Genomic DNA, 12499 nt, shown 5'->3' with positions numbered 1-12499 from the left:
ATAAATATATTATTCTGATCAAGTTATCAGCCCCAAGTGTATCTTCCCAAAGACCACAGGATCTTATTTTCAGAAAGTATTACTATATTGTAATGAATACACAATCAAGTCATTCAATTCTTGGTGAAGTGAAGCCAGATTGATCACTGGAAGTATTACTAATAAGGCTAAAGGTTAAATATCTTGGACATATTGTATATAATGCAAAGATAAGATCAGGAGAAGACATGACAATCTAAAAAAATAAGATACTTTTTAAAAAGAGTGGTTGAAATGTTTATGGCTGGATAAAATCACTTGAACTCAAAAGAAGCAGGTACTGACAGAGAAATTATGTCAATACATTAAATCACAAAACTTCAGAAATAGATAAATGGGTGAATAACGTATTATACCTTGCTTTCAAAGAGTTTTGGTATATTATAAAAATAACATTTTACAGTAACCACATAAACAGTTTCATAAGGTAAAATCTTTGTTCTTAAATAACTTCAGTATCTTCAATTAAATATCTCTATAATGAAAGGCAATTGGCTTTGTATTTTTTTAACAAAAATTATCAACAGATATATTCTCAAAAAAGTCATGTAAGATGCATCTGAAAATATTCTATTCTGAAGAAAGAATAGAGAAAAGGAATATAGTTCTTTTTACAATCATATTCCTGAACATTCCCTTAATATTTAATATCTCAGCTATACACAAAATCTAAATATAAGCTCCTAGATATTTGCTTATTTTAAACTAAACACTGAACCTATATTGAGACATAATGTATTCAAACCAGAACACACATTTACTGTAGCAATATTGTTTTACCAATTACATTTCGTTAGGCAACAGAAATCTAAACACAACTTCACACATTACATTTTTGGGGGAATATCTATTTCATACAAGTCAGTAAAATTATGTGACTACATGCATACAAAGATTATTCATAACAACACATTTGAAGCTTATTACACACTATCTCCACCCAACTTATAGATATCAAAATTCAATGATGAAGCCAATAAAATTATATCTTCTTGCCTCAGTCAAATCTTACGCACAGGAAAGTATCATATTGTCAGCTCCATGTATTCCTAAGACACACAAAAGTTTACCAATGAAATTGGTCAGCGTAAATTCACCCCCACCCCAAAAGACATACTGCTGAAGTCTTCCCAGCCTCAACGCTGAGTCTCCTCCAGCACAGCCACTGTTCTGCCAGCTGCAGAACAGCAAGCCTCCTCTAATGTATAAGACCATGGAGAGTCCTTCTGCATTATCTGCATACAGCAGAGAGAAAAATGGGTCCATATTTTATGACGGTAGAGAGATGGGCCTTGTGACTCTTGTAATATTCTCTGGCATGTTAAAATGAAGTTGGAAACTTCACTGTTAAGGATAAAAGTGACTTTCATTATTTCCAGGTACTTCCAGAGCAGTGGTTCTCAACCTTTTTAATGCCGCGACCCCCAACCGGTCGTAAGTTGAGAACTATCCAACCGGTCATAAGTCGAGGACTTTCCTGCCTGGGAGCGCTGCGCATGCGTGGTGCCGTCCCCTGCGCCGGCTGAGGCATAGCTGGCAAGCAGCAGAGATGGAGCAGGCCGACCATTTGTCATCTTCAGGCTGGTGTTTTCAGCTTCGTGCTTCGAGGAGCAATGTGTGGTCTTAGCTGTTTCTTCTTTCTTGCTCCTCGAAGCACGAAGCTGAAAACACCAGCTTGAAGATGACGAATGGGACTTCGTCGAAACGTTGCCAAGACACTTCCAATTTTACGTGGGAGAAAACCCGAATAACCAAAGACCTACATACAAACACCCGTGAAAACCTCAAATATATATACACACGCATACACATATACACACATATACACACGTGCTTGCATAAACATGCAATATTTCACTGGCTCTAACTATAGAGATCCAGTCACATTAGGCAAAATTCTGGCTCTCTGAAAAAGTCTTTAATGTTAGGAAAGATGGAAGGAAAGAGAAGAGGATGACTAGCAGCAAGGTGGGTGGATTCACTTACAGCAGTGATGAGTGCATCACTGGGAGATCTGAAAGAACAGATTAGAGACAGATTGCCCGTGGAGATATCTGTGTGATCTCTAGGAGTCAAAAATAAAAACTACAGAAATTATATAAACCAAAATTATATAAGAACAAGCCCAAATAAATTGGAAAGTCACATATTTCCTTTTCTTCCATCTTCCCATCTTCATAATGCAGTTTATGAGATATCCAGCACTAATACTAACCTTATCATCAATAAAATGCATCTGAATTTTTTGAATCAATATGTTGAAGATGGTGAAGTACAAGAGGGTGCACAATCTATCCAAGTTATTCCTCATACTATTAAACTATGTTTTATTATTACATCCAAACAGGGTCAGAAAATTATAAGGATAATCTGCAGCATGGCCATGATCTGATTTCCAAAGGAGATGCTTTAGAGACAAAGATTTTGTCTGTAAATCAGCTAATGCAAGGGCTGAACTTTGTAGCTTTGGGGCCATCCAAATTAGTTTTGAAATTGGTCTTTTCAAGTGTTCTAATTACAAAAAGTACATGGGGCAGGAAAAGAATAATTATCTATAAGGACAGGAAATTTATTTGCAATTACTACTTAGATAGGAATTTATCAGGCAGGAAGGATGCCTATTGTGTTGGAAGAAACAGCAGTTGTGAGACAATCCCCCAAGGATGCTTTTACTGTCTCTTGGAAATGTGATTAATCCAGCCTGTTTTCATGATAATCTTGGGACCAGTTCATAATTATAGGTAGATGGGATAGAAAAACAGCTGACAAGCAATTTCTTCATCACATACACATATTGCCACCAAAGTATATCAAATTCTCATCGTGCTAAAGAAAACATTGTCTAGATCAGTGGTTCTCAACCTGTGGGTCGGGACCCCATTTGGGGTCGAACGACCATTTCACAGGGGTCGCCAAACAAGGCTGTCCATCATTTTTTTCCCCTTTTCTTTGGCCACGTCCCTGGCACCTGGTGATTTTTAAGTGGTTGGGGGTCACCACAACATGGGGAACTGTATTATGGGGTCGCGGCATTAGAAAGGTTGAGAACCACTGGTCTAGATTAACACACCAGAGTTTCAAAAAGAAAAATGATGCTTAAGTAATCACCTGGTCATGTTTTCATAGAATTTAATATAAGCATTAGCCACAGCTTTGTGATTTCAGCAAATAAAACATCAGCCAGCATTTCTGTAGAAGTTTAACAAGGAATCATTCCTTTTCCTAACTAAGTAAAGAAGCTTTTAACAAGAGAAAGTGGCACTCTTATGTCTAAAACAGAAATGATAAACCAGTCCCTTTATATACATGATTAGTTCCAGAAACATCAACATTCAATTTTCTTCATTCATTCAGGTTATTTTACAGCTGAATTCATTCAAGTCTAAACAAACCAATGATTTTTTTCCCCATTATTATTCCATTACTCTCACTCAAGTATGTAATCTTACTCACCTCCATAGGACTTCTGAATAAGCATGTACAAGCCTGTCATCCTATATGTAGCACATTCTACAATTAAAATAATACAGCCTGCAGTAGCTGTATAAAGAATAGGATTTATCACTTTGAAAATATCACATACTAGGCAACCCATGATCTGTTGGGTCATTCTTTCAGAAATATTTCCTCATTTAAACGGAACAGCAGAATGACCACAGGAAGCAGATAAGCAGTGGGATCAGGAGCAATTTCTAATTTCCTACTGGCTTCCCCACCGACTTTGCTTGTGGGAAACTGGCAGGGACTATTGGAAATCATTTGTCCTCCTTGGCTGACCTGCAGAATTGCCTGCCACTTTGCTTGGAGAGGGTAAGTAATGGAATGGCCATGGGTGGGCAAAAGAGTAGTGTTAATAAACTTCTGATTTCCTGCTGGCTCCCAAATTGATATTATTTGAGGGAAGCTGGCACAAAAATCACTCCTCTTCCTTCTCAGTTGCCCTGCAGAACTGCCTGCAACTTTGCTGGAATGAGGGGAACAAAGGGAACTATAAGTAAAACTATACCCTACTCTCCATCCTGGCATGTCCCCAGGGGCCCCTCACTACAAGGAAAGAGAGAGCTCACCCACTGACTGCTGGTGCCCTCCAGCCAGCCCAACTCACCAGCAAACAGCGGAGTTGCTCCCTCAACCTTACCCCATTGCCACTGCCATTAAGAGATTTCAAATTTCAACCTTGGTTCCAAAGTAGCGACCTTTATTGTGCCACAGACAGGATGCTAGTAAACATTGCTCTTTTTAGTTGGGATTGTTATCTCAAACTTCCATTTCCCCCAGTTGAAGGTTACAAATAAACAGATCCAAGTAAAAGTTTAATTTAAAAACGCCAAGCTTTCGCCGTCACCTGCCGGCATCATCAAGGGCTGGGCCGCCAGGGTGAGAGAGTCATTTTTATAGGCAAGCCGAAGTCTGCATTCGGCTCCTCGATCTCGTCACCGGACCCAGATCGAGGAGCCGAGTGCAGATATCTCAGCATGGCATTATAAATAGTGTTTTACTTCTCTGAAATAATTACTTTTCTGTGTTGCCCTGCTAAATTTAGTAGAATTGAGTTCAGAATAGTATATAGAACAGCAGCACAAAATAAGGCCTATTCAAAGGCCCTATGATTTGGCAGACCTCCTAAAATTTGCTGATATCAAACACAGAATAAGGATTATATGTATTTGTTTTAAGCCCTGTAGCCCAGACAAGTAGCTTGCCCTTTGTAAAGCCCAGAACATAAGGGGTTAAGCCTAGGGGGAGTGTGTCTGTGCATAACGGGGAGGGGGGGGGAGAGAGGAAGGATGGAACCAATGAAAACACTGAGCTATAGTTAGCTCCGGGAGGATAAACTCTGGAGATTGTTCCAGCAAGGCTTTCATAGATGACATATGCACTTTGTCCCCAGCGCCTACTGCATTTAAGCCCAGCCCAGCCCAGACATTTGACGCGGCTTACCTGAAGTTCGCACCAAGCAACCTCAACCCACGTTTCCGTGTCGAGCCCCTTATAGACCGTTTTGAAAGATCCTCTGCCAAGTTCAATATCAAACTTTAGAAACCTGCCGTCGGGGGAGGTGGCCACCGCTTTCATATCGGCCTCCTCCTCCTCTTCTTCGGCCTCCTCTTTCTTGGACTTGCTCTGATCCTTGGAAGATTCGGGCACCTCTTTTTTCCCGGCATCCTCCTTGCCGCCGCCACCGCTGCCTTCCTTCGCCTGGTCACCTGCCGGGAGCCTCTCGGCGGCCGCCTCCTTCACCTGGCCGGCCGGCTCCTCTACCGGCCGCGTCTCTTCCACCACTACGGGCCTCTGCCCTGCTTTCACCCTCTCCGCGATTATCCGCTTGGTTTTGGAGAGGAAGAGGACCTTCTTCGGCGGCGGCTGCTGCTGCTGCTCCGGCTCGGCGGGCTCAAAGGGGATTTCCTCCTGATCGGAATCCACCACACTCCTCCGCAGAAAGCGCTGGTGGGCTGTTTTGGGATCTTTGGCGTAAGGCACACGGGGAAAGGGGGCGGGGGCCGCCGCTCTGCCTCCTTTCGGCACTGCAGCAGGATCCACGCCGCCGCCGCCTCGACTAGCGCTGCCTGGCCCTTCATCCATATTCATGTCCTTTCCCCCCGCAGGAGCCGGTGGGCGAGCGGCGGCTTCTGCTACACCAGCAGTTGGTAACTCGCCGCTGCTGCCGCCGCCTTCCCTCCGCGAAGGGGCTGTGCTGGCATCGCCCCCAGTTTCCATTACAACCGAGCTTTCGGCGGCTGCTGGAAAAGATGGTGCCGCTCGCGCCTCCCGAGATGCTGTCCCCGCTTTGTGGCAGTCATCACGGTGCATCCTCGTGCGGAAACTCAGCCGAGGCAGCTGCGAGGCAAAACAAAAGCAAAAAGGCGCTCGGATCTGACGTTGCTGCCCGACTCACCTGGCCAAGAAGGCGGCGGCCGTCACCTGCCCGGGAGCTTCTGCCCGCTCCTCCCTTCCTCTCCCGCTAAACCACCCCGGGGAGCGGGATCCTTGCCCGGTCCCGTCAGCCTCCTAATGCCCTCTCCGCCTCTCCTCTCCACCCGCCCCGCCCCGCGGGGAACGGAGAGCTAAAATACAAGCCCTTCGGCGCCTGGTTCTCCTCGAGTGTTGGCGAGACTGAGGGCTAGGAAGCCTCTTATGGAGCGGTGAGGTGAGCGTCTTCAAGAGAAACCGAGTGACTGCAGTTCCACCCCCAGGATGAATTGTCCGACTCAAATGCAGGTCGCCCCGCCTTTCTAAGAGCCTTCACTCCCCCCCCCCCCAAAAAAAACAAAATCCCAGGCACCGGCCGCCGAGGCTCACCCCACAGAAGCCCAGCCTCTCGAGGGTCTTTCCAACGCGTCCCCGCCCCTCTCCGGCTATCCCTCAAGTCTCCCTTTTCTCCCAGTCCTTTTCACAGGGAAACCCGGTTCCCCCAGCCTGTTTTCCCGCTCCCGGCGGCCTCCCTCCCGCAGAACACACCCTCGCCCGAAAGCCCCCAGACGCTCACGCGCTCGGTCCTGCTCGGCCCGCTTCCAGCCACCCTGGGCGGCCGCCTCCCCCGCCCCTTTTGCCCACTTCAGTCATACTGCAGCTCCTCGCCGGAAAGCCATATTGTGATGGAAAGCCGGGAAGGCGGATATGGCTAATAAAGCCCGAACGAGGCACCTTCGGCTTTTGCTCACACCAGCCCCAAAGCGCAACATTAAGGCTCAGAACTGGGGCTTAAGAATTGCGATCTTTTGCCCCGCCCGGCTCGGGGCGCCTTTTTCTCCTTCCGAAATCTCTGCCTTAGATAAGCGCCAGCCACGCAAGTGGCGAGGCCGGCAATCGCAGCCACGGAGGCGAGAGGCTGCGCTGCCGCGTCTCCCGCAGCAAAAGAGAAAGGAGCGGGCGTCGGCCGATCCGCAGCCGCCGCCGCCGCCGAAGGAGTTGTTGGCCGGAGGGCTCCGCGGGCGGCTCGCCCAAGCCCGGCGGGTTCACGTGCTGCCCGGCCACACAATGGAGGCGCTCACCTGCGGCCCGGCAAAGGGGCGGGAGGAGATGCGCCAGCCCAGCCCCGCCGACAGTTACTTACGCGGAGGAGAGGAGCCAGCCATGTTCAGAGCCGGCGGTGGAGGCTGGAGGCCGGGGGCTGGCAAAGCAGCGGATGAACCCTGCCGTCCTTGCCAATCATGGAGCCTTCCTCCTCCACCCTCCGAGGCCAGGCTCCCACCTCCCCAGCGCCTGTGCGTCTAGCTCCGGCCTTTCAGTCGTGCGGGGCGCCTCTTCCCCGCGCAGCTCCGCGCGACGTCCGCTGTCCTCCAGGCAGGAGCGGGGGCGCCGTCGGTGAGGTAGCGGTAAATAACGCGCCCGTTGAACCCCTTCCAAAGGTTAGCTTGCCGGCCCGCGTTCTCCACCAGCACTTTTCACCTACACACTTTCCGAAATCGGGCTTGTTTTTCTAATGATGCCCCATTTAACGGACCGACCGGGAGGCACGGGAATCTCTGAGCAACCAATGAGAAGGCCTCGGAGGAGGTGGCCCTTGTTAGATCCGCCTGCGTCGCAAGGGAACCAAGAACAAGTCGGTTCCCCCTTCTCAGTTGCTAAGAGTGCGTCCCCTTCCTCCCTCCGCGTTTCTGCAAGTCGAGGGTGTGTGTGAGTGAGAGAGAGAGAGAGAGAGAGAGAGAGAGAGACTGCTTTGCTTCCAGCTGAAGCCAAATGTTGTGCATGTCTTCCATCGGAGCTGCAGCCCACATCCTTCTGTGGCTAAAAAGCTAGGAAGGAATAGGAGCACGGGGGATGCTAGGAGATGAAAGATGCACAGAAGGAGCTGGAACCAGCCCTGGCAAGATATTGAAACGAGGAGGTGTGTCTGGAGGCGAAGGGCAATGCCCACTTCAACAGAAAGAAGAAATCTTCTGTGACCTGGTTCCCTCAGCATGTTTCGATTGCAGCTCCAACTATGGTCGTACTGGGTGTGTATTGTAGTTGTGGTCCATTACAACCAGTGGACACATCAGAGTTACCATACTGGCTATGGGAACAGAGTGAGAAAGGGAGAAAGAGAGAAGAAGGAAGGGGGGTGTTTTTCCCCTTCTGGAGGCCTCTATGACTGCTGAGCGTAGTTTCCATGTAAGCAAATGCTGGCTGTCCTCCAGGGAGTTTGCTAGGCAGAATCTTGTTTATACATTTTTTCTGCGGAAACTTCCTCCCCAAATAAATATTTTAAAACACCTGCAGCTTCTCTGGATCGTCTTCATTCATTTTTTTTCATTCTTTTCGCCTGTACTTTCAGACCTGCACATAGTATGAAAAGATAAACAGGCAAGGTGCTGAAAACTATCAGATCCTCCGGGAATAGTCTGTGATCTCCCATGTATTGCAGAGTTTGGTTTCTGAGGATGGAGATGGAAAAGGAAACTGTTCCAGATATCATCTGCAATGTTTTTTATAGTTAGGAAGAATGCATTCCCAGAACTTTCAAACAATTTTTTGTGGTTTTCTTGTGTCTACATGTCTACATACCCATCACACTATTCTTTTATGGGTTAAAGAACCTGCTGCAGAGTGCAGAAAAAGAGTAAGAAACAGTAAGGCAAAGAATTAAAGGCAGGAGAAAGAAAAACAAAGAAAGAAAGAAAGAAAGAAAGAAAGAAAGAAAGAAAGAAAGAAAGAAAGAAAGAAAGAAAGAAAGAAAATTGCATCCAATTTTGGTCGCCAGGTTTTAAAAAAGATGTTGAGGAAAAAGTGCAGAGAAGAGCAACAGATGATTAGGGGACTGGAGACTAAAATATATAAACAGTGGTTGCAGGAATTGGTTAAATCTAGTTTAATGAAAAGAAGGACTAGGGGTGAGATGATAGCAGTGTTCCAATATCTCAGAGGTTGCCACAAAGAAGAGGGAATCAAGGTATTCTCCAAAGCACCTGAGGGCAGAACAAGAAGCAGTGGATGAAAACTAATCAAGGAGAGAATCAATCTAGAAATAAAGAGAAATTTCCTGACAGAAAAATTAATCAGTGTAACCATTTGTCTGAAATGGTATAGGGTTTCCTACTTGAGAGGGGGGGTGGACTAGAACAGGGATTTTCAACTGGTGGTACCACTTGTGATACATTAATGAGTGGCAGGTGGTACGCAGCCCTGCCTAGCCAAGTGTAGTGGGGGAGGGAAAGAGCCAGTGCAGGCAAGGACTTACTGTGAGAGAGTCCTCTGGAGCTGCAGAGTGGCTGGGGGGAGACAAAGGGCCCAGGCTCACTTCTGGCTCACCCTCCCCTATGAGAAAGAAGGAGGAGCCCCCCCCCACAGGAGAGGCTATAAAAGGAGGCAGTTTGGGCAGAAAAGAGAGAGAGAGAAAGCAGCAACCTTGGGAGGAGGTGGAGTCATCTCTAGCTGCACCGAAGGGAAAGAAGAAGGAGGAGGAGGAGGGTGGGGGGAGAGGAGAGGAGATCAAGCAGGCCGGCTGTGAGCTGATCTACAACTGCTGTGGCAGCCACCTGTGCTGGCAGCAGCAAACAGGCAAGAAATGCAATGGGGGAGGGGTCGCTCTCCAAGAGGAATGAAAAAAGGCAGCAATGGCTGGAGGTGCTACATTTTGTTTCTTCCTTAAGTGCCAGCTGTGCCTCTTAAGGTTCCTTTCTAGTCAGTAGCTAATTCTTAAAGGGGAATGTGCCTTTTTAAGCTAGTTCACTCAGCAGTTTGTCTTTTCTGCCTCTGGAGGCTTTTCCTTGTTTGATGAATATATGGAAGAGAGAAAATATGGGGGTGGTTCAAATTCTTCTTTCAGAAGGAGGTGGACATAAGAAAGAGGGAGGCAGGGAAGAAGGGAGGGGGGGGGAGTCCAGCCTTAACACTTGGCCACCAGCAGCCCTGCCATTGACTTTGCTTGTCAAAAGGTTGCAAAAAGGGATCACATGACCCTGGGACACTATGACCATCAGAAATATGAATCAGTTGCCAAGCATCTAAATATAAATCACATGACCCTGGGCATGCTGCAAGGGCCATAAGTGTGAAAAATGGTCATAAGTCATTTCAGTGCAATTACAACTTTGAACAGCTTTTGGGGGGGGGGTCATCCAGTTTTTGATGCCTTGCTAGGTGGTACTCGAATATTGCCATATCCTGAAAGTGGTACAATCAGTGAAAAGGTTGAAAAGCCCTGGACTAGAAGACCTCTAAGGTTGCTTCCAACTCTGTTATTCTGAGATGAAGCTTAAATTAGGTTACACTAATGCCATTCACTCAGCCTTTGCTTACTTTTCTATCCTTATAAATCATCTTTGTTTCTACCACATACCTACCTACATAGAGTCATGCATTCCCTTTTGTCCTTTAAATTTGTCACATCCCTCTTTTTCCCTAAGTTTGCAACTCCATGCAAGAAGAATCTTTCCTTTACTCTCAACCTGTTCTCTCTTCCTTCGTGTTGTTTTGCCATTCAATCCACATTATTGTCTCTATAAGAATAAATCACCGTTTATACTTCTTTCATACTGAATGCTTATTTTTGTACTCAGTACATTTTCATTGATCACTCATTCAATTTTTGATTCTATCTCCTTTTTCTGACCCCCAGACTTCTTACATATCCAATAGACCAATTAGGTCTAGTGTGGGAGGCACCAGGCTGGTGACTGTGAGTTTGAGTCCAGTCTTAATCAGCCAAGCCCACCTCACAGGGTTGTTCTTGTGAGGAAAATAGGAAGAGGAAGGAGAATTGGGTATGTTCATTGCCTTGAGTTACATATAAAAATAATAAAAATAGGATTTTAAAAAAATAAATAAAAATGCCTACTGAATTTTTGCCCCTTTATGGATTACTGCCTTGTCGTGGCGAAGGGGCTTGCATAACCAAATGAAGCTATAAGCTATGCCGTGCAGGGCCACCCAAGACGGACAGGTTATAGCAGAGAGTTCTGACAAAATGTGATCCACTGGAGAAGGAAATGGCAAACCACTCCAGTATCTTTGCCATGAAAACCCCATGGACAGTACTAAAAGGCAAAAAGATATGACGCTGGAAGATGAGCCCCTCAGGTCGGAAGGTGTCCAATATGCTACTGGGGAAGAGCAGAGGGCTAGTACTAGTAGCGCCAGAAAGAATGAAGCGACTGGGCCAAAGCCGAAAGGACGCTCAGCTGTGGATATATCTGGTGGTGAAAGGAAAGTCCGATGCTGTAAAGATTTTTTCTCCATAGGAACCTGGAATGTAAGATCCATGAATCAAGGCAAGCTAGACATAGTCAAAAAAGAGATGACAAGACTGAACATCGACATCTTAGGAATCAGCGAACTAAAATGGACAGGAATGGGTGAATTTAACTCAGATGACCATCAGGTATACTACTGTGGGCAAGAATCCCTCAGAAGAAATGGAGTAGCCTTCATAGTCAATAAAAGAATAGGAAAAGCAATACTGGGATACAATCCTCAAAATGACAGAATGATCTCAATTCGAATCCAAGGTAAACCATTCAATATCACAGTAGTCCAAATCTATGCCCCAACCACTGGTGCTGAAGAGGATGAAATTGACCGGTTCTATGAAGCCCTACAGCACATTATAGAATTAACACCAAAAAATGATGTCCTTATCATCATGGGGGATTGGAATGCTAAGGTAGGAAGCCAAAAGATAACCGGAATAACAGGCAAGTTTGGCCTTGGAGTACAAAATGAAGCAGGGCACAGGCTAATAGAATTTTGTCAAGAGAATACGATGGTCATAACAAACACTCTTTTCCAACAACCCAAGAGACGGCTCTACACATGGACATCACCAGACGGTCAACATAGAAATCAGATTGACTATGTGCTCTGCAGCCAAAGATGGAGAAGCTCTATACAGTCAGTAAAAACAAGACCAGGAGCTGACTGTGGCTCAGATCATGAGCTTCTCGTTGCAAAATTTAGGCTTAAATTGAAAAAAGTAGGGAAAAGCACTAGGCCACTCAGGTATGAACTAAATCATATTCCTGATGAATATACAGTAGAGGTGACAAATAGATTTAAGGAACTGGATCTGATAGACAGAGTGCCTGAAGAACTATGGATGGAAGTTCGCAACATTGTACAAGAGGTAGCAACTAAAACCATCCCAAAGAAAAAGAAATGCAAGAAAGCAAAATGGCTGTCTGAGGAAGCTTTGCAAATAGCTGAGGAAAGAAGGGAAGCGAAAGGCAAAGGAGAAAGAGAAAGATACACCCAATTGAATGCAGAATTCCAGAGAGTAGCTAGAAGAGATAAGAATGCCTTCTTAAATGAACAGTGCAAAGAAATAGAAGAAAACAACAGAATAGGGAGGACCAGAGATCTCTTCAAGAAAATTGGAGATATGAAGGGAACGTTTCATGCAAAGATGGGCATGATAAAGGACCAAAATGGCAGAGACCTAACAGAGGCAGAAGAGATTAAGAAGAGATGGCAAAACTACACAGAAGAACTATACAAGAATGAGCTTAACATCCCAGATAACCACAATGAGATGGTCATTGAC

General features: G+C 45.9%; 1 protein-coding gene across 11 annotated transcripts in view; it reads right to left on the bottom strand.

Moving 5' to 3' along the window:
- The window catches only part of WNK2 (WNK lysine deficient protein kinase 2), a 128363-nt gene extending 119781 nt beyond the window's left edge, over window positions 1–8582 (bottom strand). For 6 of the 11 annotated variants that reach the window (XM_039348566.1, XM_039348561.1, XM_039348564.1 and 3 more), the window contains exons 1-2: window positions 7094–8581; window positions 4981–5877 (exon numbers count right to left, since the gene is read on the bottom strand). In XM_039348566.1, the coding sequence (XP_039204500.1) occupies window positions 4981–5850 (870 nt within the window). In that variant the 5' untranslated portion in view covers window positions 5851–5877; window positions 7094–8581. Of the gene's footprint in view, window positions 1–3492; window positions 4892–4980; window positions 5878–6339; window positions 6449–6526; window positions 7048–7093 lie in introns of those variants that run through there. The other 5 variants (XM_039348568.1, XM_039348570.1, XM_039348562.1 and 2 more) reach the window with 5 other exon arrangements.
- Window positions 8583–12499: the final 3917 nt, after the last annotated feature.

This window comes from Crotalus tigris, unplaced genomic scaffold (assembly GCF_016545835.1).
Source record: "Crotalus tigris isolate CLP2741 ecotype Arizona unplaced genomic scaffold, ASM1654583v1 scf7180000018160.1183395, whole genome shotgun sequence".
In the NCBI taxonomy this organism is placed as follows: Eukaryota; Metazoa; Chordata; class Lepidosauria; order Squamata; family Viperidae; genus Crotalus; species Crotalus tigris.
The sequence above is the reverse complement of the archived record's forward strand: the minus strand, read 5'-3'. Positions and strand labels throughout refer to the sequence as shown.